Source organism: Cyprinus carpio, chromosome B3 (genome assembly GCF_018340385.1).
Source record: "Cyprinus carpio isolate SPL01 chromosome B3, ASM1834038v1, whole genome shotgun sequence".
Lineage (NCBI taxonomy): Eukaryota > Metazoa > Chordata > Actinopteri > Cypriniformes > Cyprinidae > Cyprinus > Cyprinus carpio.
In genome coordinates, this window is record NC_056599.1 from 9,669,055 (window position 1) to 9,693,535 (window position 24,481).

At 35.8% G+C, this 24,481-nt stretch overlaps 3 protein-coding genes across 3 annotated transcripts; 2 read left to right on the forward strand and 1 right to left on the reverse strand.

Annotated features, from left to right (window-relative positions):
- Nucleotides 1-646: 646 nt before the first annotated feature.
- On the forward strand, nucleotides 647-6,780 carry LOC109056157 (somatostatin receptor type 5-like). Its single transcript, XM_042719565.1, has 3 exons — nucleotides 647-1,095; nucleotides 2,586-3,734; nucleotides 5,590-6,780. The coding sequence occupies exons 2-3, from the start codon at nucleotides 2,643-2,645 to the stop codon at nucleotides 5,668-5,670; spliced, it is 1,173 nt and encodes a 390-aa protein (XP_042575499.1). The 5' UTR covers nucleotides 647-1,095; nucleotides 2,586-2,642; the 3' UTR covers nucleotides 5,671-6,780.
- Nucleotides 6,781-10,046: 3,266 nt separating this feature from the next.
- On the reverse strand, nucleotides 10,047-15,081 carry LOC109056178 (E3 ubiquitin-protein ligase TRIM35-like). The gene is made up of 6 exons (XM_042719568.1): nucleotides 14,568-15,081; nucleotides 14,347-14,442; nucleotides 12,874-13,104; nucleotides 12,742-12,764; nucleotides 12,539-12,660; nucleotides 10,047-12,382 (listed from the first exon to the last, which is right to left on the reverse strand). The coding sequence occupies exons 1-6, from the start codon at nucleotides 14,961-14,963 to the stop codon at nucleotides 11,898-11,900; spliced, it is 1,353 nt and encodes a 450-aa protein (XP_042575502.1). The 5' UTR covers nucleotides 14,964-15,081; the 3' UTR covers nucleotides 10,047-11,897.
- Nucleotides 15,082-15,947: 866 nt separating this feature from the next.
- LOC109056184 (lipopolysaccharide-induced tumor necrosis factor-alpha factor homolog) lies at nucleotides 15,948-20,690 on the forward strand. Its single transcript, XM_042721462.1, has 6 exons — nucleotides 15,948-16,052; nucleotides 17,225-17,485; nucleotides 18,216-18,248; nucleotides 18,342-18,374; nucleotides 18,505-18,652; nucleotides 19,617-20,690. Exons 2-6 carry the CDS (start codon nucleotides 17,236-17,238, stop codon nucleotides 19,720-19,722), a joined length of 570 nt encoding a protein of 189 aa, XP_042577396.1. The 5' UTR covers nucleotides 15,948-16,052; nucleotides 17,225-17,235; the 3' UTR covers nucleotides 19,723-20,690.
- Nucleotides 20,691-24,481: the final 3,791 nt, after the last annotated feature.

The following is a 24,481-nucleotide window of genomic DNA, read 5'->3' on the forward strand; positions in this document are numbered from 1 at the left end:
ATAGTAAACCTCAATTTGATATTAGGACTCTGCAGGTCTATATTGTGAGAGTGGAATGCAGGCATACACACCCTTGCCATTTCTTACATCTGTAAAATATGGCTTTAAAATACTCAAACAAAAGAGTTTTTCAGAGGTTTTGAACACTGGGTTGTTCACCCTGCCAGTAAAGATTAACAATTGAGACATCTGACCCTTTCAAAAAGGACAAATGTCTGAAGAACTTACAATACTGAAACCTGCAAGAACATTAAAGACTCCCGTAATGCATAGGAAAAATACTTTAAGACACTTATTGGGAAAAAAATAATAAAATAAAATCCTATTAGTACACAATTTGATATATAGGCTATATCTTATCATTTCTAGTAGGTACAAGAAGAATAAGCATTTTAGAAAATGCAAACAGTAGTGTGTTTTTCAAAGGCGTAGTAAAACAGACCATAAAATGTTACACTGCTGCGTTTTCGTTGCGCGACAGTTTTATGATCCGTCACCTGCTTCAGCGGGGAATGACACATTTATATACTTCAGTGTAGCCTATCAATAAATTCACCATTATGAGCTCGGTGCAACGTGCAGATCCATGCATGACTATAAGGAGAGGTCAGAAAAACAGAAGCTCGTTTGTGCCTGTGACGTATGAAGTGCTCTGCTCTGGGCTTGTTACGCGCAGAAGACCAGACAAGCCCATAAAACAGTGCGCGCTTGGAGAGAGCAGCACCTCTCCACCTGAACCGACCTGAAGATTCAGCCGTTCCACGGAGGACAAGACTACAAGTATATTTAGACATTTATTAGGTGTACAAATAGTCACTTAAATTGTTGGCTAGATGTGGATTCTATAGTCATGTAAACTTGTGGTTTTCTCAAAGACAAACGATGCGGATTGTGTGCGCACCGCAACATAAGGCCTTATAGTGAACTCTTGTAAACTGGAATCGGGGATGAAGGTGATGTGCTGGCTCTTGATGTTGGACCTCAGACAAAGAGACATTGAGTCATCTAATCTTTATTGATCACAGAAACGGAGAAGAGTCTGATCAATTAGTGGAAGCGCTTCTGAAACCCAGAGCACCGCGCACTGCGTTTGAGGTAGGGTTGTACAGCTACCTCTATAATTAAATAAGAGTGAGTCATTCATTCTGTGGCCGATTAAGCCTAATTGCATGGCATTTAGTGGAAGTGGTCATGTTATCGCGTTATCAACTTTAATTCCAACATTTCAAATTGCATTTTTCCCGTGAAAACTTTACTTATTGCAACAAAAGCATGTAAGCTGTTTTGATTGGTATGATCATCTTACTGCAAATAAGTGACAGCTAAATTTACACTTTGTTTAATGATAGTTTAAACATATAAACATGTTGTTAGTTTGCCCATTAAGACTGTAAATCGCAGTGACTTTCTACAGCTGAATTTCCAAATATACCTATAGATATTTAATAATTAACCATTATATTAAATGTATATTTAAATAAATGCGTAAAGAAGTTCTATAAGGAATTTCCATAGGGGCGAAGTGACTCAGCTATCGAGCTATATTGATTGATGGATGTATAAATTATAATAAAGTGACAAGCTTGAATGCTGTGGTTACTCCCTCTGCGAACTGTCAAGTGAAAATTCGCACCCAGTAATTCGTGACTTTTAAAATGTTTCAAAACTTAATAAGTGGATGTGTCGGCACATCAACACATCGTTTTGTTGCAGTCAGGCACTCGCTTGTGGCATATAAGGCAAGTTAAAAATTCACCGGTGCGGTGGAAATGCGGACGGTTCATATTAATTAGTGTCCACTGGACTGTTTGTACTCATAACAGTGACATCGTTACCCTTTGTTTCGATTTATGGCTCAGCGCATTTCTGAGGCTGTGTTTTATTTGTGCAACACATTGTGTCGCTCTGCTCACTACACAAACAACATATACATCGCTAATGCAACTACAAAGCAATATGAATATGCATGTTTTTGAAACACGAAAAAATGCCAATTAATTGGGGGAAAGCCTTTGACATTATGACAATGCCAATATGGGGGAAAGCCTATGCATGTTTTGGGGTGAAGAACCTTTAAATTCCTTCAAAAATAACTGCTTATTTTCTAGATCTTCACTTTAAATTCCTTCAAAAATAACTGCTTATTTTCTAGATCTTCAGAAAAACATTAATGCACTCAGAAAACAATATGCTGATCTGAACCTCTAAAAAATTCTATTTTACCCCAAAGTGGTAAGAAGGTATTTCCAAGTCAAGTGTATTTATGTCACATTTAATACTCTCAGAATTGTTCAGTTCAAGTTTTAATAATGTTTTAGAATTTTTCTGTGCACTAATAAAATGTGTTAAAAAATACAGCTCAGTGCATTGTGTTTGAAGGAATTTTCCATATTGATTTTCCCATATTTTGAATTAAGCATTGCATTGTGTTAAAGGAATGTCTGATAAACTTAACACATACTGTCATTTTTCTATGGATTTTTATCCTACAGTGTGTGCATAAAAGTCAAACAAGCAATTTCAATCTCTCATTTTAAATATAATGCTGCTGAGATAAACCACTATTCTCATTTTGTTCTTTATAGCCATTTGGAGACTCAAAAATCAGCAGTTCCTTGCCAAATCGGTGCCTGTATCTAAATATGGCAACCCAGGGGTCTATGTGCAACACCTCAATCTCAGACTATGCAAACCAGTCCAGTGAATTCAGCAATATTTCCCTTCAACCGAATGGAAGCTCGATGGCCGAGGAGGACAGCACAAAGATTCTGGCTGTAATCTACATTGTGGTGTTCGTCGTGGGTTTGACAGGAAACTCTCTGGCCATTTTCGTTGTCCTGCGCTACACCAAAATGAAGACGGTCACCAACATGTACATCTTAAACCTGGCAGTGGCTGACGAGCTGTACATCCTGGGACTTCCATTTCTCACCACCCACAACGTGCTCGCCTACTGGCCGTTTGGCAACTTCCTCTGTCGTATTCTGATGTGGGCAGACTCCATCAGTCAATTTACTAGCACATTCTGTCTGACAGTAATGAGCATTGATCGCTATATGGCTGTGGTACATCCTATCCGCAGCACGAGGTGGCGGCGACCCAGTGTTGCCAAGGTGATAAATAGCATGGTATGGGCACTGTCCTGTCTGCTGACACTACCAGTCATCATTTACTGTGACGTTCAGCCAGAGCTCAACACCTGCAACCTGAGCTGGCCTGAACCGCGTGACGTGTGGTCGACCGCATTCATCCTCTACACCGCCATACTAGGTTTCTTCTGCCCACTTCTGGTCATCTGCCTTTGCTACCTGCTCATTGTAATCAAGGTAAAGTCCACCAGTGCGCGAGCGGGACTCTCCAAACGCAGCAAGTCTGAGAAGAAAGTGACGAGAATGGTGGTGATCATTGTGGTGGTGTTTGTCCTGTGCTGGCTGCCGTTTTTCATACTCAACATCCTCAACCTGATCAGCACCCTCCCGGAGAACAGCCTCATCACCGGCATCTACTTTCTCACCGTCATCCTGACCTACGTCAACAGCTGCGCCAATCCTCTGCTCTACAGCTTTCTGTCGGACAACTTCAAGCGGAGCTTCCAGCAAGTGTTGTGCATCCACAGGGTCAACGGGGTCAGCAACGGTCACCCTGGCCGTGAGCGCCTCAGCAGGAACCAGCAGAATGAGGCCTTATTCCCTCCAAGGAGCTTTGATTTCAAAGAACATGTCCAGAGCTATCAGGTAAGGGTCTTTGATTATAAAGCACATCCTTAGAATCAAGAATCAGAAAGCAACACAATAAAAGGTAAATGCTTACATATACCAAAAAACAATGTAGGGAAGCTTGTTTCTGCAACTGAAAAAAAGGTAAATGCGACTGTTTATCTCACAACCCTCAATTCTGGCTTTATTTCTCAGAATTGCAAGTTTACATATGGGATGTATGGGATATACACTGGCAATTGCGAGAAATATAGTCAAAATTGTGAGATACAATTGTGACTTGCAAAACAACCCTGAATTGCGAGATATAAACTAAAATAGTCAGTTCTTTTCCTAAGAACTGGACTTCATAAATCACAATTGATATCTTACAATTCACAAAACACAAAAAAAGAATTGTGAGTTGGTATCTCGCAATTTCAACTATATTTCAACTATATTTCTTGCAATCGCAAGTGTGTATCCCATGATTCTGACTTTATAATATATTTCTAACAATCACATGTCTTCAAACAATATATATCATATTATAACTATATTTCTCACATAAATTCATAATCCCATGATTCTGACTTTATAACTCATGACTGCAAGTTTATCACACAATTAAAAAAAAAAAACGAATAAATATAAAAAGAAAAAAATTACTTGCATATAAGTTCATAATTGTAAGGGAAAAAAAGTCAGAATTGTGAAATAAAAAAATTGCTTTTACTTTGTGGCAGAAATGGGCTTCTACAGTCATGGCCTAGTGGTTAGAGAGTTCTCCTAACCCTAAGGTTGTGGGTTCGAGTCTTGGGCCGGCAATACCACGACTGAGTTGCCCTTGAGCAAGGCATCAAACCCCCAACTGCTCCCTGGGCGCCGCAGCCTAAATGGCTGCCCACTGCTCTGGGTGTGTGTTCACGGTGTGTGTGTATTCACTGCTGTGTGTGTGCACTTTGGATGGGTTAAATGCAGAGCACGAATTCTGAGTATGGGTCACCATACTTGGCTGTATGTCACTTCACTCACAAAAACAACTCAAATTGAGATAAAAATAAACCTAATAGAAATATTTACAAAAACTAATAAAAATAACAAAGCACATAACATTACAAACGATTACTAAAATTAACAATTAAATTTTTTGAAATGCCAATTAAAAATTTCTAACAATTACATTTTTTGAAATGCCAATTAAAATTTTCATGTCTTTACTCATCTGCCTATGAATTTGATGCAGATTTTTTGTAATGTATTTGTAGCCTTCACTGACAAACCAGCATTCATTTGTTGCAATTATTCATTTTTATCACTTACTGGTGATAGCACTATGACTAAAGAAGGAAGGATGCTCATCGATAATGGGCATAAATGTCAGGCTTATCAGAGCAAACAGCAGAGAACATCACAATCACTAAATCTTCTCGAATCAAACAGGTCTGGCCCATCACTCCTTAGTCATCAGATTATGAAACATTATCCTCAAAGAAGTGATATAGACCATAAACACAAAACAACCAGGTACATGTTCTTTTCTCAGGCAGCGCCAACATTCCAAACATTCAAATTAGAATACATTTAGAATGATGAGAAACATGGAAGCTTTGAATGCTGGTATATGTCGGGGCCTTAAGAAACAACAAACACAACAAAAGACAACTATATCTCAATGGACTCTGCAACACTACTGAAGGCTTGTAGATCTCAATGGGTTGTTCTGTACATAAATGCCCCTTTAAAGTAGATCTGAAGGAAAACAAATACTCAGATTACATCTGAACTGCATTTGAAGAATAGAGTTCTTAGAATAGTTGCTGCAAGGCTAAAGGCTTTATTCTTTCTATTGTTTTTGCTGTCTGAAATCCTATACCTACCTTTTCTTTTTCAGTCCATTGGTTTGAAGGCTGAGGCATGTGATAAATCAGAAAACCACCGACCTGGACCACAGCCGAGCAGCCAGTCCATATAAAATCTGAAAGTTGGATGGATTTTTCCCTCTTTTAACACATATATTCTTTTTGTTCTGAGTTGGTCGTCCAATCAAAGTCATTATGACATGGTCAAAATATACAGCTTTATATGAAGTTATTGTTGTCTTTGCCTAGAGCAAACACTCTCTGGTGCACAAACACAATACATTTCCATATAAATATCACTCTGTGATGAGAAGATATCAGTGATGTTATATATAACTGTAAATATGTATTATAATGGCAAATTGCTCATCATTTTGTTCCCCATGACTGAATAAAACTGGGAAACTGTTCATCCTCCACCTTTGGACCAATTTGGACAATTGAGAGAGGAAGTGGCTTCTGCTGTTACATTTTGATGGACATTGCTAATTTGGTGGCGGTTCTGAACATTTTTACTCTCAAACAAGCTCTCCTGGTGATTAGGTGTACCTGTGTTATGCTGCCTTAGTCTTGATGTTGTTTGTATCATTCCTAATAAACCTGGATTTACAGGATTCCGATAAGTTTCAAATGGAAACATGGGACTCTTGTAATAATTCTGTAGTAAAAGACATCTATGTTATTAGATTATTATGTGCTGTATATAGTAAACAATACTGTAAAGTTAATTACTTTAAATAGAGGTCCAGGCAAAATGGTTTATATTAACCTGCTAATCACACTGTTCAGAGTTCTACAAGTACATAAACAGCTGCTAACAAGTACATTAAACAGTGTATTAAACAGCTGCTTACAATGATTCAAAAAATATCTCCATCCGTTAACATCTCATGACTTGTTTGAGCTTTTTTCTTTTTGTTTTATTCACAAGTCACCTTTACATCATCAGATTCCTTATTTGTGCCCAGGGCCAGAAGGTCAGCAGATTTTCCATACTTTATTGGCTTTAGATTTACAGAGACTGTACTCATTAATAGACACTTCTGGGTCAGTGTAGCCAATTATCAACTATAGCCCCAGGAAGAAAAACAAAGAGGCACGCATGAGGGACAAAACTCAAAATGAGATAAGTATGCAGACAAAATGTTACATAGACAGGTCTGTCAACTAAGACAAAATGATGTTTCTTCATCAGAACAGATTCGGAGAAATTTAGCATTATATTACTTTCTCAGAAATGGATGCTCTGCAGTGAATGGGTGCCGTCAGAATGAAAGTCTGAACAGCTGATAAAAAAACAGTTTGTTTCTTACAAACACAGCTTTTCTCTTCACAAGACATTAACTGATGGACTGGACTGGAGTGATGTGAATTACTTGTGGGTTATTTTGATGTTTTTATCAGCTGTTTGGACTCTCATTCTGACGGCACCCATTCACTGCAGAGGATCCATTGCTGAACAAGTGATGTAATGCTACAATTCTTTAAATCTGTTCCAATAAACAAACTCATCTACATCTTGGATGGCCTGAGGGTTAGGATATTTTTAGCAAAATTCCATTTAGAGGATGTACTTTCTCCGACTAAAAAAAAAATGAGTCCGCTGCAAGATCAGTTCTGGTTTTACATTACATCATCATCCAGTCAGCAAAAAGATCCACTGTGTGTGGCTAAAAGCACACAGACCAGATCCCTTCCACTGCTTTTCTGAAATACTATGCCTAAGTAAGACGGTTCAACAAATGCAGAACATTTCTATTAAATGGTAACTGTTGTACTTCGGACTGTATAAATACCATGCCCTTTCTGGCATGCAGGCAAATTCCTGCAAATCTATAGATCGTACCGTCTTTACAAGTGCACCTGTTTACTCTTTTATTTTTTCCTTCTCTTAAAATGTTTCCTTATGCCGAACAATAATCCTTATAATCACTGTTTATTATTGGCATATCATCAACAGGTTCTGGCCGTTAGTTTTTCAGGTCATATGCGTTGCAGTGTTTGTTTTGAGTTCAGTCACTCATTTGCCACTAGCTTTAGTGGACTTGTCAATGTTAGAACCAGACACAGCCTTGGCAAACCAGTTTCAACACAGTGTCGTTCCACTCTCTATCTCTTTGTCAACATGCCCCTTTTTTTCTCTCAGTTTTGCTGTCTCTACCCGCATGTTGATGTTGTTTACTGACAACCCATCTGTCAGGGCGCAGGAGGTTGCAAGTGTCACTTGTCCTTTTTTCATATGTTCAAACCTGCCGTATACAGACTCTCAGTGTCAAAGCAGAGGACAATACCCAGCATGCACTGAAAAAAAGTGCTTTAAATTGAAATAATTATTTCAGTTTCACAAATCAGTAAAGATGTATCAACATCATTATTCCTCTCAGTCTTTAGTAAAATAATTCTGTCAAAAAATGATTTATTCCCATTTATTTAATGTAATGAGGTAAAATATTTTAAGTGATTCTATGCATGCGCATGATTCATATGCTCATTTTTACAGAACCCCTGCAAGCCTGCTAACCAGCAGCATACTAAGTAGTCATTCCCTAATGATTAAATTAGAAAATGTCATACTGTTCAATGTCGCCCATTTCTCAAAAACACATACAATAACATTTCAATTTAATGTTGAATTTACATTCAACATTCACTCGCCATTAATTCCCAAGCAAAGCATGCTGGGAGTTACGCATTCCCTGCCCAGTTTCAGTTCAGAATCAAAATTATTACATCTAGTCCCAACAGAAACTGTGCTTTATGGACTGAATGCAAAGAAATTGTTTAATTAAATTTGACAAAATGTAAGAGTTGTGCTAGCTTATTTTCTGAAAAAAATAAAAATAATAAATAAATAAATAATAATAATAATAAATTAATAAATAATAATAATAATTGAACTAAACTCAATTGGTGCTAAATGTTATGTTTGTTTGTACTCATGAACCCTTGAAAAATACTAATGGTCACTGTACAAAATACTCCAAAATATAAATGTATCAAGTCCATATAATAAAACAAATCTAAATAGATGGAATATCCCTTTGCTTAATGTCTGTGTGAAGTGTTGTTGTTGGTTAGTCCTGTGGTGACATAATCTGATAAAAAAAAAATTCCAATCAAAAATTCACAACCTAAATTACTACCAAACAATTTGTCAGTCTAACAACAATGCAGAAGATCAGATTTAAGAAAAAGTTCACTCAAAAATAAAGGCATGTGGAAAATGTACTCACAGGTCATCAAACACGTAGATGAGTTTGTTTCATAATCAGAACAGATTTGAAGAAATGTAGCAGTACATCATTTGCTCATGAATGGATCCTCTATAGTGAATGGGTGCCGTCAGAATGGATTTTTTTTTTCTTACAAACATGCAGCTTTTCACTTCACAAGACGTCAACTGATGGGCTGGTGTGGGTTACTTGTGGATTATTGTGATGTTTTTATCAGCTGTTTAGTCTCTCATTCTGATGGCACCCATTCACTGCAAATATATTTTCAGCAAATTTAAATTTTTTGGGTGAACTTTATTTTAATCATTTTTAAGAATTGTGAGTAAACACAAACAGAAGAGGCTTGTTACATAATTGTAAACTTAATTGTTATATAAAGAAAGGGGAAAAAATCTGAGGATAACAGACCAGTAAGTCTGGTGAATTTGAACTCTTTTTAAATTAGAAGTGGAAACGCCCTGCAAGAGAAAACTGCATTTTGTCATCCAAGCCCTCTTGCACACAAAGGCGGATATGGGAGTGAAAATAGTTCTCCAGTCTCCTTTAAACCCAGTTGTTTTTAAATTGGCTAATTTAGCGAGGCCCCACTGATAATACAATTTCAAGTACCATTCAACAAATAAGACATTTTACCTTCCCTTCATTTCATTTGAAAAGAAATGGGATTGTAGGTTATTTTGGGAAGCTGTTAGCAAATTGTATTTGTCTGATGCCGGATGGAATTGGAAAACCACTTGAGCCATCCAACAACTGGCCTTTCCCAAAATCACATTTGGCATTCATTCTCATGCTGACAGATTCATGGTGAACTTTACCTGAAGGTCAGAAGACCGAATATATGTGTCTCAGGTTTCTGTTTCAGTATTGTATACAATATCTGATATATGCGTTTTGACTCCACTAATCAAAGCAAAAGTTCAAAGCGGTTTGAAGACCGTTATTGCAAATCGTTCTGAGAAATCAGTGCTATTTTCCAAGCAGAGTTTGAACCTATTAATGACAAAGTGCCAAATACCAGGAGGTCATAAGCATGTCCATCAAGAGCCACGGCACTTCCTGGAAACAATTTCCCCCTCATAGGAAATAATCCCATTATATTTTGTCAAGCACTGTTTGGTCAGTGCATTAAGGTATACATACAAGTGGTTAAACTGTTATGGAAAATGACTGCTGTAAAGGGTTGGAAGAGTTTAAAATAGAGCAATAGAGAGGGAAAAAATAACTAAATAATTGACTGCAACGAGAGGTGGGCGCACTTCAAATGAAGGGACAGGATGCATTTAATACTGAACTGAACAGTCTGACATGAAAAACAACAGGAAAAAAAAAAAAACGATTTTGATCATTTCTGTTTCCATCTCAACAAGAACTGAAAGATAATATGCCACTGTTTTTCCCCCAAATAAAATGTTCTCAAGCAAGCAAATGTGTTAACATCCAACTGCAAGTCAGAATACATGTCTGTTTATCACACTTACTATTTACACTGTAATGGAGCCTATATAAATGTAAGCAGAAAAATTGTTGTATGTAAACATAACTATCTTTTCATGCACTCAGACATGCAATATCTGTTTGATTTTATGTTTGTTTTGTATTGTAAGAAAAGTGATGCATTATTTGTGGTATAAAAAGTTGTAGATGTAGAAAATAAAGACAAAGATACCTTTTTTTATTAATATAAATTATTAAAATAATTCTGTAGTATTGTTGCGTGCCCTTATACTATTTAATTTAATGTAATTTAATTTAACATTGTAAGATAGATGTATAATTAATTATGCTGGATTTAATTTAAGGGTTTCAAGTGAGCATTGAAAGCTGTATGTATTATTAATAATTTAATTTAATTTAATTTAATTTAATTTAATTTAATTTAATTTAATTTAATTTAATTTAATTTAATTTAATTTAATTTAAAGTAAACATTGTAAAGTGCATGTATACTTAAAATAAACCTTGGCAGCTCACAGTAATTATCTGACAGTGACATCTAGTGGCCTTTAAAAGATTGTCAATGCAAACATATTACATTTTTTTTTTCATCTTAGTAAAGATGAAGAATTATAACTGTCACTTTCTCAGTAACTTAGTTGCCAGCTACAATTAACAGTAACAAAATCAGAGACAACAACGTCGTCAGATGGCCAATGAATCTACTGACTTCTTATCTCTGACGTCACAACATAGAAACTAAACAATCACTGCCAGACACATTCACTTGATTTCAAATAATTTATGGAAGATGCTGTTTGCCTCAATGTTTAGTTTCTATAAAGGCTTTTCATCTTTTTTGCACAAAGTGGCAGGGGAACTGAATATCTAGACTGGTTATGCTCATGTGCTCATATAATACACTTCATAATATTCATGCACATTATACAATACTGGAATAAAGAGAGGTATCATACAATGTCAATGTTGTAAACAATGTAAATTCTGTTTCATCATACAGTATGTAAAATGCCATAAAACAATTTTACTGACAGGACTGGAATGTATTAATTATGGCTGACAGTGACATCTGGTGGTTAGAAGTGCAAACATTTCAATTTAAACTTGCATCTATTTTGTATCTAGCTTAAAATGATTTACAGATGCTAACACTGTTGCTGGTAGCTACCATGAGCGATTTGATCAGTTTGATCATCAGTGTCACTGGATGGATGATGAGAAGAGGTATAATCCATGTAAGAAGCCTGTTGATCCACATTATTATAACAAACTCCAGGGTAAGCTCCAGGAGGAAGTGAGCCAAGAGCGCCAGATTGATCACTCACACAATCTGCCACCAAGTTGTTACTATTTTTTTTGGTTAAAAGAGTCCTTTGATGCTTTGATCCTTTCAGTTGATCCTTTAAATTAAAACAACCATGGTTTATAGCAATTATAAAACAATCAAACAATTATTAGATAATAACTAGAAGTTTGCACCAGCATTCGCTTCAGCTGGAAGTTCAGCATTATGTCTCTGTCAGTGTGTCTGTACTAGCACTGAATGACTGAAGTGCTGATATTCAGATCAACAGCACTCTCACTCATGTGATATGGATTAAAACATGGTGACTGGGAAAGATGAAAGCAGGAAGATCCAGGTGTAACATTTACTAAATTTTGAACGGCAAGATTCTCAGAGAGGAAGCAGTTTCGAAGAAAGGAAAGACAGTGTCGGTGAAGGTGGTTGTGAATGTGTGTAGATGTGTGTTAGTTACAGGATCAATGAATAACACCATTCCTCTGTCATAGACTAGATACACTCTCACACACTCAAGATCCTGTTTAACAGGAAAACCAGACCCTTCATACAATCCATACTGCACACTCCACACATCAGTGTCAAAGAACTCACGTCCCTTCCTTTGGTTCGATGCTGCAGTTACTCCAAGAATCCAGTGTGAATTCCCTTTAACCTCCACATCCCAGCAGTGTGTTCCTGAATTGAAACCCTCTGAACCCAGAACACAGGAATAGCTGTCAAATCTCTCTGGATTATCAGGAAGCGGTTGTTTGTTCCAGCGGTCTTTCACACTGGTCAGATCATCAGAGAGGACGAGACCTGGATGAGCCGTGTTTGGATCCAGAATCACAGGAGCTGATGAGACATAGTCAACAGCTGCTTTTATTCTGATGTTCATGTAATGATCAAGAGTGAACCAAATACAGATTATTATGAATTAAATGTTATAAATATTCCAGAATGTGTCATATCCAGTGTATGTGTAAGAGCACAGATCTTCTCCAGACTCACTGTATTGGATGATTTCTTTCATCTTCTTCCAGACTCTGAAGGGCAGGTTGCCCAAGTAACGTGGCACATGAATCAAAGCTCCAGCAGGTGTCTCTGGATCCGGCTGTGATGAGATCTGGACTCTGGAAGAACATTCAGGATCAGAACTGCAGTGGCTTTAACTTCAGAAGCAGAGAGAGCAGAGACAGCAGCAGATCACTCACCTTTCCATTGAGAGTGGAAACTTCTGCAGAACAAACACACAATTTATCATCAACAACTCAATAAATCAATCAATCAATCAATCCATCAATCATCAATCAATCAGCCAATTAATGGATGATCTGAAGTCAGACCTTTAGAACATCATTGTCACTGTCTCTCATCATCTCCTCCGTGTCTTTGACTGTCTGTGAAAGAGCTGAGATGTGTCTGTTGATCTCCTCCAGCTTCTCCTTCATCATCTGCTTCTTCTGCTCCTCTTCCTCCCTCAGTGCAGTGATTGCAGCTTCTTCTTCATCTCTGATAAACTGATGAAGCTTCTCAAACTGCTGTTTAATCTGAAGTTCTGTGTGCTCAGCTTGAGACTGAAATCAATCATATTCACTTCAATCATCTCAGTCAACACACATCACATCATTTACACAAAGGTTTTGTTTTTCACCTTAAAGAAATAAGATTTCACTAAACACATTTGTTTTATTTCATAGGTTTGATGACTACTCTTATTTTACAGTGTAGATAACAGTCATTTCCTGCATTTCTTCTGTACTGGGGTGTAAGTCTTCAGAGACTTTAATCTTCTGAGAGATGGACAATCCAAACAGTGAATTAGCATACAGATATGTGTCTTGTAAAGGGTTGACAAAAAGGTTGACAAAAAATTATTAAAATCTTTAACAACACATGTATCCTGAACACTTTCTACATCTTCATCATCCACTTCTACTAAATTTATCAGAATTTTTCCACCCCTTTGCAACCCAAGTCTTGTGAGCACATTTTGCCTCCACATTTGCTACGTCTTCACCACTCCCTTCCCTTCACTTGTTTCACTCAGAATGGTTACATGTATCTTCTGTGGGAACGCAAAAGATTTTCACATTTATGTATGGCATCATTTTAAATGTCTCAGTGCAACAATCTTTTCATCCCACAGTAGCAAGCTAAAATAATGATACAGATTTAAGAGTTTAGGAATACTGAACCAGCTTTCCCAGGGTTTTCAACCAAATAACCTCCTGTTCCAAAATAAGTATCCTGTTCAGTGCCAAATCCAATTGTTAGTTCATGTCTCATTTTGGAGAATGTTTTGTCTTGGTATGGGTATTTAAGAAAAATGTGCAAAAGTTTCAGGGTCCATTGTAAACATATGAACCTGCACAAATTAATCAATCACACACATCAAGTAAGGTGTGCATCTTCTCCTCTTTGTTTTTAGGAGTCCAAGCACTCAAGTACAGCAACTGCATATTACAGAAAACCCCCACCACCACCTTTTCCTGATTACATTGCCTAAACACTCACAAAAGTAAAAATCTAACTCTTCTAAGTTTTCAACAAATTCAGCAAATCAGCTCAAGACAACTATACACAATTATAAACATTCATAAATCTCATTTATCGAGAAACATCTGATGACTTCACGGTTAAATATTTGGTTGCGCAACTGGCAGAAAAGGGCGTTTCAATATTTATTCAAGCTGGTTATGTGTTTTCAGCTTGCTTTATTTGTGATTTTAAAAAAAGAAAAGAAAAACGGTTGTTTTCTTATTTTTTACACGATTCCCCACTCCCCGTTTAAATAACTGATTAGACCGTTTCCTCACCTTGATGTGTTCAACTGTTTTCTCAAATTCCCCTTTAATGTTCTCTTTGTGTTTAAGTTTCACTTGTAAGGATTTTAGTGCTGTATTTAGCTTCTCCTAGAATTCAAGAAAATGAAAATACAAAACGGATCAGCTGCTGAGAAAATACATGAATATGATAACGCCGTATATGTGATATAAAGCTAAGCCAACTTAAACAGAGAAATTTTCATTTCTCTTACCTTATATGATGAAACTGCTTCACTGATGGGTCTGAATTTGTGGTTGTCATGTGTTTGTGAATCTCTACACACTAAACACACAGGCTGTTCTTCCTCCAGACAGAAGAGTTTGAGTTTCTCACCGTGTAAACTGCAGATCTCCTCAGATCCTGATGAACACCTCTCATTCCTCTCCTTCAGAAACGACTCACACAAGTTTTTTAACACAAGATTAGTTGGAGGATCATCCCTTGAGGATCTTCTCCTACAGACAGGACACTCCTGAGTTTCCTTGGTTCTCCAGAACTGTTGAAGACACTCTTTACAGAAACTGTGACTACATGATAAAACAACAGGATCCTTGAAGATTTCATAACACACAGCACAATTAAGTTCTTCTACAAATGGCGAATACATCTTTACTGTTTCTTCAGCAATCTAACCTTTACTTTCACTTTCGGAATGATGCATTTAAAATAAATAACCACGAGACAAGTCAGAGAAAAAGACTTCTCAAAAATCCTTTTTGAAAGGGTTTCACTTCCTTCTCAACTAATCACTGATACTTTGTTGCTTTAGTCAAGACAATAGGGTCTGTGTGGCAGACTTGAGGCACTTTATTCGCTATTATTTGTTATTCAATTTAGCTATAGCTGGCGACAGCCCCTTCTGAAATGAGCAAACCAATAAATCATTGACTCAAATAATTCTTCTAAAACAGTGAGTCGTTCAAGACCTATCCAATGGATGTGAATGGAAAAGGGTTGTTTACATAGAAAATTAGCATAGCAAATATACCCAGGCTTACCTAGCTCATGATTCACTGTACTAGAGCGTGTGTTCAGATCTCCCCTTATTTATATTAATCCTGGGCAAAAGCACATTGAAATAAAAAACTAGATCACTAATTACTGCATTCACTGCTTTTGGCAATTCTATGTCATCAAAACTAGCTTGTAATACTAAGAAATAAAAAACAAAAACACTAAAAAAACCATTCAAAAACTAATGCAATAGATCACTAATTACTGCATTCACTGCTTTTGGCAATTCTATGTCATCAACCAGTTTGTGAATGCAAAGATATTCAAACAACTCTTGGAAAACTAATGGAATGACAAGGCTCAAGAAAACCAAACTAATGAATACATCAAAACAAAGGCAGGTCATTTAAAGCCAACATGGCTAAAGAAGAAGCAGATTTAAATCAAAAATAAACATAAACAAACATACGCATACTACTATACCCAACACCTTTAAACCAAACAAAGTCAAACTAGATCAAGTCTGAATTAAATAATAAATCTATTTAGCCACTAAATAACAATCTCAGAAGAGGAAGTCATCATCAGAAGCCTTAAAATTCTCCTCCCTTTTGCTTCCTTTCTTCACCATCCTCTAGAACTCATACACTCCCTTTTCTCCTTTTCCTGAACTCAGTCTCATCTGGTCTCCAAGGAAATACAACACCCAGTCTCGAATCTCACTGATCTCTCATTCCTGTAGGTAAGTTGGCCTGGAAGTAGATTTAATCAGTGTGAGAATGAGACGAAGATACAGAAGAGAGATATCTTTTTTTATTTTAAAAACGATTCGCCAAGGAGATTAGATATAATCTAATGACCAAGAGTTAACAGATATGACAGTGATAATCAATGATTATTGTTATTTATATAATTATACATAGCACAATGTTATGTTAAAATCGAAAAAGTTAATTCACCATCTGTGGCTGAGAGCTCTGTTTTCTGCCTCTGTTTGCATATTGTTCGTGTGAATGACAAAAGAGTCACACTCCTGAATTCTTTGGCAAGTCTAATGGAAGTTGATTCATGACTTTAAAACACGAGAATCACATTTAACTCTAGGCTCTTTTTAAATCCATCAAAAACACAACTAAAATTAAATTTAAAAAAAGACATTTGTAATTAATTATTTTGTAGCTTGCCTGTCCACCACTAAATGGAAATTTAGAGCTCTACAAGACCCAGATGCCTCAAAAACTCATCGTTCTCATTCAGTTCTTCTTTTTTTTTTTTTTTTACCCATCAAATTTAAACATAAATGTATCTGGCTTAAGTCTAAATTTCTTTCCAATTTTGGGATGCTGATTCCAGAAATAGTGCTCTAGTGTATCACACTTTCTCACAAAATCATACATTTCATAGCATGTGGAATAAAGTTTTAATTGATTATTTGAACTGAGCATCATCAAATTGCGTAATATTACATATTTTAAAAAAAAAAAAAAAAAAAAAATCTTTAAAATTTTATCTAACATTTTGTTATTTGGGACTCAACTACCTTTCATAATTTTAAATGAAGTAAAAATTCTGTGTTGCAAATAACTCAATTTGATTTTCAAATGGAAGAGGGAAGCTCTACAACTTGGTTTTTACAAGCTAACATCATATGTCTTAAGTTCCTGGTCTTGATGATGCAGTGGAAAATGAAGCTCTGTTTCCATGACTAAAAGGAAAAGCAGTGCAAAATACTTTACAAACAGAACATTTCCATGTCAGAATGAAATTTGGATGCACTGTAGAGATTTGAATGGGTCTTGTCAACATTTTTTTTTGCTTGCATTTGCATTGGTGCTTCTGTTATGTTTTGTTGTTTTTTTGTTTAATTAAATTAGAATATAAAAAAAACAAAACAATATAAATTTTTTGTTTAAGGAGCTTAGAATATGGATAAAGCAGGAGAAGCTGATTTGGATGATTTGGAAACGGTGGAATATCTGGAGGATATGGAGGATATGGAGGATATAGAGGCTATGAAAGCAATGGAAGCTTATGAATCTGCTCCACCCTACCCAGGCCCTCCAGCAGATTACATAGGGAAAGACAACCCAGGATACAATTCACCTCCATATCCAAATATTAATATGGCATACACCTCATACCCAGAGCCGGAAGTTAATCCATACTTTCATGGAGGTACGTTTGGTTTGATAAACCTCAGTTAAATAGATTGCTTGTTGGTGCATTTCTTCAAATTGTGTTTATGTCATTCAGACCCAGAGAGGATTTTCTATTTGCTGAAAATGATAGTTAATGTTATCACATTGTATGTTGACTTTGCTCATACAGGGTATAACAAATTTGCCCCCAAAATGATTATTTTTTACTTTCCCCAATATTAAAAAACTTTTATTACTCATCATAAAAAATTATCCAACAACAAAATACTTATAAAAAACTAATAATTATACAATATTACCAAAAAAAACACACGTGTACATCTGTGGTAACTCATTATTATTAATGAGAAGGCGTGTCCATTACATTATGAAGCACAAGCACTTGAGTCATCGCTTGATCATATCAGACACACATAAATGTGGTCATCGCTTGATCATATCAGACACACATAAATGTGAATCTTCATGATCTACTGGTGTTAAAGACTAGTTCTTAGCAACTTTGTAATGTTTGAAATGTTGGCACTGAATATGCAAGGCATCTTCTTCCTGTTTCTGCTCCTCCTGCCCTCATATGCTGATGGATTTAAAAATAACATTAATAAAATATAAAATAAAATAATAACATTTTAATCACATGATATGTGGCGTGTTGACAGCTGAGGTTAATTATGCTTGTTTGAATCTTGAAAGACATTGTGTACTGTCAGTGACAGCTTTTACTGCTTCAAAATCTTTTTCTAAAGCTCCAAATCAAGGGATATATCCTCAAATTAACAGTAAGTAGCAGTTTTTAACTATCAAAGAGTAGAATTAATTAATACCAATCACTGGTATTAGTGCAATGGAACTCTTTTTACTTTTTTTCAAAGGTCCAAACCCTGGGATGTATCCTCAAGTTAACAGTAAGTACAGTTTTCAATTATTAATATAAACAGTTAGATAATCCTGAGAAGAATCAATGATGCTACACAATGGCAGAATGGTAGCTTTTCTTTTTATCTGGATCATGTGTTGTGTTTATGTGCATTACAGCTGTAACAACCACAGTGATGCTTCCCAGTCTGCGTGATTTACCCGCTCAAACCATGTGCCCTCACTGTAAGCACCAGGTGATCACTATAACAGATCACTACTCCGGACTCATGGCCTGGATGGCCTGTGGCTGTCTTGCCCTCATCGGGTAAACATTTCCTTAAACTTGATAATTTCATAAAACTTACTACACACTCTTAAAAATAAAGGTTGGTTCCATGAAGAACATTTAATATCCATAGAACCTTTACATTACTCAAAAGGTTCTTCATAGTGGAAAAAGGTTCTTTGAATTTTTAAAATAATTTTCGCACACACACAAACACGCACACGCACACGCACACACACACACACACACACACACACACACACACACACACACACCCGCACACGCACACAAACACAAACACGCACACGCACACGCACACAAGATTCTTTTAAGAACTGTTCATTAAAAGATTCTTCTATGGCATCACTGTGAAAAACCTCTTTTGGAACCTTCATTTTTTTAAGTGCCTTCACTCAGCCAAGTTAAGACTGCTCTGTGCCTGCTTAGAATCCAGTGTAAATGTGCAATAGACTAAATTATGCCAGCTTTGACCCACTTCAACCCTTAGTATCAAAGTATGTATTTGTGATTGCTTTGTATTTCCGTTTATGCCTCCTCTAAGAGGCACTGAACAGTGTGTAAAGACACCTAAAAGCCACTTCAGAATCACTTCTGTGCCACCTTTAGAGTGTACATTTGCCATTTGTATCCCTTTTTAGACAGAATACACCATAAAATTATTTTTCAAGGTTTTATATAAAACAATATATTTTTGGAGTACATTTTACAATAAAATACTAGTCTTACTTGATTTTTTTTTAATTAATTAATTGTAAAATGTACTAAAAATTTCAGAGTGGAAATTGTTTACACACCACTTTGTTTTTAGTGTAGGCTTTCAATGGGACATGCAAATGTAAATAAAAAGTTATGTAAATCATATTTTGTCTCGTAATTCTGCAAGCAGACAGCAAGAGCCTAGAGTTAAAGAGAGGAATAGAAGCAGTGAGTGGAAGTCAGTAGGGCAGACAGTGATTGATTGAGTCTGATGCCTCTTTTGCAGGTGCTGGCCGTGCTGTCTAGCACCTTTCTGGATGGATTCATGTAAAGATGTTGAGCACCGCTGCCCAAACTGCAACAAGATCTTGTCTTTCTACAAGCGCCTGTGATCTGGATTCAAACATGTCCCTCTTGATCTTTAATTTGAATGGGATCTAATGGGTATAAGACAAAGGAAAGTGTCTATGCGACATTAAATTCCAACACAGGTGATTTCAAATAATTTCACACAAATAATTATCACTTAACCAAATGCAACTATTACGACACGTGTAGTAAGACTATATGGTAAGTGTTTACATAATGTGTAATATTTATTAAAATATGTATGGATATAAATATTGTATGAAATAGAATATTTAATAACTGTTTTACATTCAATTTCTTTCAGAACTCTGCCTGTAAATGTAGATCACAGTTATGTCTCAGATATATATTGTCTTAACATTTTAATGTATGAACTTTTAAAGCAAACTAAAGTTAACTAACATGATGTCAGTTTGATGTTAAGGTTAATAAATGTTAAATTTGTAACATTTACAAGCTCATAATGTAACTGTAATGTAACTGTATTGCTATGGCACCCAGTTGTCTTCACCTCTTAGCTTCAACATTTCATTATTAGCCTCTCTTAAATGAAGGGTTTCAGGGTTAACAACTGTTATTATCATTACATGATGCTTGTTAGATGGTTCAAAGAAATTAAACTAAATATAGTGAAGTAAACTGTTCCTAGAATGAATTAGTGAACCTTATTGAAGTTAACAGCCCAACAGTCATTTTGATTCTGACTAATTATCTGTTGTTCAGTTTCCTGTAATTTAGACTCTTTTCCCCGGAGAGAATTACAGGGCAGCCTTAATGAATAATTTGATCACATTCACATTATAAATTCTTAATTTACATTCACAGAGAAATTAATGAATGTTTCTTGATTTCAAGGGACAAAAGAGGCTGAAATGCTTTTTTATTATTATTATTATTATTATCATCATCATTTTTTGTGAATTTGTGGAACAACTGTTAACTTGAATCAAATTTTTACATTTTATTCTGTTAATCAGTGAGAATTATTTGTCAGCAGTGTAGTATCTAAAATCATTTTACATTCTCTATATATATATATATATATATTCTACAACTGTGTGCCTGCAATCTGTACAAGAACCAATAGAGGGCATAATAAACTATTTTAAAAAGCAAGTCGCTCTGTTGCATACAGAATGGAAGCAGATTGTTACAATATTAATTTAATTTAATATATAAAAATTTACTGCCTCATGTTGCTACAGTGTTGTTACTGTTAACTTAAACTAATATTATTTAAAATATTTTGTTAATTGAAATTAAGCTGAAATAAAATATGAAAATTAGATAAAATAAACTAACTAAACAAACAAACAAACAAAAAATAGAAATGTTGCTGTGGCAGCTAATAAAATAAATATGTTTTAAATTGAAGTATAATAAAATCACTAAATAAGCTGAAAACACTACAAGATAAATAAAGATTAATTATAGAAACATTTAAATAATAATATAAACTAAATAAGCACATAACAACATTATTAAAAATCAAGTGAAAAAGAGAGTTAATTCCAAATATTAATAAATACTATAATAGTAAAATAAAATTAAACAGGGTTTGTATTAAACAAAAAACAATACCCTTTGTCTCCAAATAAAGCCAGGTTTTGCTCAGTCTCTGGTTTTGCTCAAAGTTAGGCCTAAAGGTGTTCAGACTTGATCTCTTTAAAAGAACCAAACTCAAGACTTTCACCTTTACTAAATTTCTTTAACATAGTATGATAAGCCCAAAGTGTGTATACAAATGAGAGCATTTTTCTTTTGAACCATGCAGCGCATGCAGACAGCATATTTATTTAATGAAATTAAATAATTAACCACAGTCTGTTGTGGTTTAATAAGCTCAATAAGCCATACTGTGATTTCGATATTATTTCAATTAATTGCATGCCAAGAATGTATGTTGCACAACAAGTGATTACAATTTCAATACTGGCTCTGTAGTACAACTAACTGTATTAGTATGAATTATATATAATGATGAGCCTCACATCATCAGCTTTGAATCTGACAAAAAAAAAACTGTCTTCAAATCCCAAACTACGAGAATGGTAAAAAAAAAAAAATGACGTTATCGTCTTTATTATTATTACTGTTCTTTTTCATTATTACTCTGCATAGTCCGCAAGGATGTTTTATCACTCGTTTTGGTGCCCCATAAAACCATTATGATGGAAGGAGTGAAAGAGAAATGGCGGAGAGAGGCTGTGTGTGTGTTTGAGCCGTAAGGGGAATGGTGGCCACTACTCTGCCGCTTGCAATACTAATTAATCAAACTGTGTCAGGCAGAGAGGTGTAGAAAGGCGTGAGGTGAGAGAGATTTCTGTGCCAGCAGACTCACTCTGCTGAACCACATGAACCCAGTGAACCAGACTCACGCCGACCGACGCTGCACGAGCTGAAGATGGAGCACAGGTGGCACTATAAAGCACATAAACAGGAGCGTTGAACGCCCTTATGACACTTAAGAGGTACTGTAACCCAAGGGAGGACAACAAAGTCTTCTAATGTCTTCCTGTAGCAGATATATTTTTGAAACTTATTTAGCATAGCCTATCTATATTTTTCAAGGGGCAGCTGTGGCCTAATGGTTAGAGAATTGGACTTGTAACCAGAAGGTCGCAGGTTTGAGTCTCGGTGCTGCCAGGAGTTGTATGTAGGTGGTGGATATATCCAGCGCCCTTTCCCCGGGCGCTGGATATAGCTGCCCACTGCTCCGGGTGTGTGTTCACGGTGTGTTCACTTCTCACTCCCCGGGCGCTGGATATAGCTGCCCACTGCTCCGGGTGTGTGTTCACGGTGTGTTCACTTCTCACTGCTGTGTGTGTGTGCGCACTTGGATGGGTTAAATGCAGAGCACCAATTCCGAGTATGGGTTACCATACCCATAAAATGCAAATACCACCACTTTCACTTTCACTTCAGTATATTTTTTAAAAATAAGGGTTATTTGGTGTGGTTCCACGAAAAACCTTTGAGATCCATGGAATCTTTTCATGGCATGAAAGGTTCTTTAGAATCAAAAGATTATTTGTTTATTAAAAACATTGGTTCTTTCATGGCATCACTACTATGAAAACCCCCCTTTTGGAGTTTTTAGAAAGTACAAACAACAGCAACAACTCACATTTTCAGAAGTTTTTGTTATAGAAGTTTTTTTGTTTTTGTTTGTTTCATTTACTTTCTCCACACAGACTTCGAAAAGTCTCCATCTTCTCAGATTTTGTTCTTCTGAGAAATAAAATCCAGTATTCTTGTGTGCCTCCTCTAGACTTTCAGAAGAAATATCAAAATGTGCTCAGATTTGCTAAGATGACAAAGTCTGCCATCAAAAGTCAGAGATCTCGGTATGAACTCAAATCCTTCTCATCAAATACTTCTGAGACCAAATGTCTATTCATTTAAACACTGTAAGAAATAAATCCATTAAAAATGAATAAATAAATAAAAAATACCGGGCCATTATCCATTAATTTTACAGACATTTCCGTTAACTGTAAAATACAACAAAATGCAGTATAAAATTCGAAACGCAAAATCAAATCCTTGCACCTGTGTTTGGTAATTATCCCATGTATTTAGTTCTTACCAGTTCAGTTGTTCCTCTGACGGGTCTACGTGTTCACTATTTGGTTAAATGTGTTTGTGCAGCCTTCTATGTTGGATTATCTCCTGCGTTTTTTTTATCTGTGCCTCCTGAATGGTCCCTGCAAGACACACCATGACATAAATATTACAGCAAATTCCTTCAAATACAGTACAATGTGCCCAATTTTTATAGAGTGAACAGTTATTATTTATTTGATTAAGTTGTAATTATCACTGAAATATATTTTCCAAGAAAATACAATTTCAGTCTTTCCACTTCAAAATTTCACATTCAGTTCAGTGTGTACTTGTAATTTGTGAAATTTACTAGAGTTTACTTTTACAAATAATTGCAAAGAAACAGCCCCACACTGATTTAAACTCAAAATTTTGATGTAGAAAGAAAAATCTTATTTTATTATTTATTTATTTATTTATTTATTTATTTATTTATTTAAATATTGCACTTTTGCTCACATTTTAGGAAAAACATCTGAGGCAAAGTTACATACATTAATCAGAACTATTAAGTCTCCTGAGCTATCGGCTAACAAATGAGCAATAAACGTTCCTCCAGGAGAGCTCACAGGTGTCCATGCATCTGCTGCACGTGTTCTTCAGCAGACAGGTGCTGCAGACTCACCGCAGGGAACAGGAGGGAAAGGCGGCACTTCTGACTGATATTCTGTCAATGAACATCCATTTGTGTCTCCCAATTCAGAAAATGAATCAAAGGAAAAGCTGGAGGGGGAGACATTCAGGGCTCTGTTTAGAGCTTCAAATCTGTCTGACAAAACCCCACACCACTTCACTTTGTAGGAAAGACAAAGGCAAAAGCAGCCCATTTAGCTTTCATTAGTGGTGTTAAGCATCACTATTAATATTGCTCTGAGCAAGGATTTGAACACATCTATTTAAAATGATGCATTTTGCACCAATTAACCAAGCTAGATTGGATATTCAAGCTATAACGTCAACAACAAAAGATAAGTGACATGTTTTTTCCTCCCTTTTAATTAAGGCAAGACACAACAAGTGAAACTTTTTTCCATGCAGTCTATTTTGTAGATTTTGGGCTATTTTGCTTGCATAACTTTCATAACTAAGTGTTTGTTTTATTACAGTTTATCAGCTTGAGTCTATATATTTCAATTACAAAACACACCCCTAAAAACATATAACATCAATAAATTA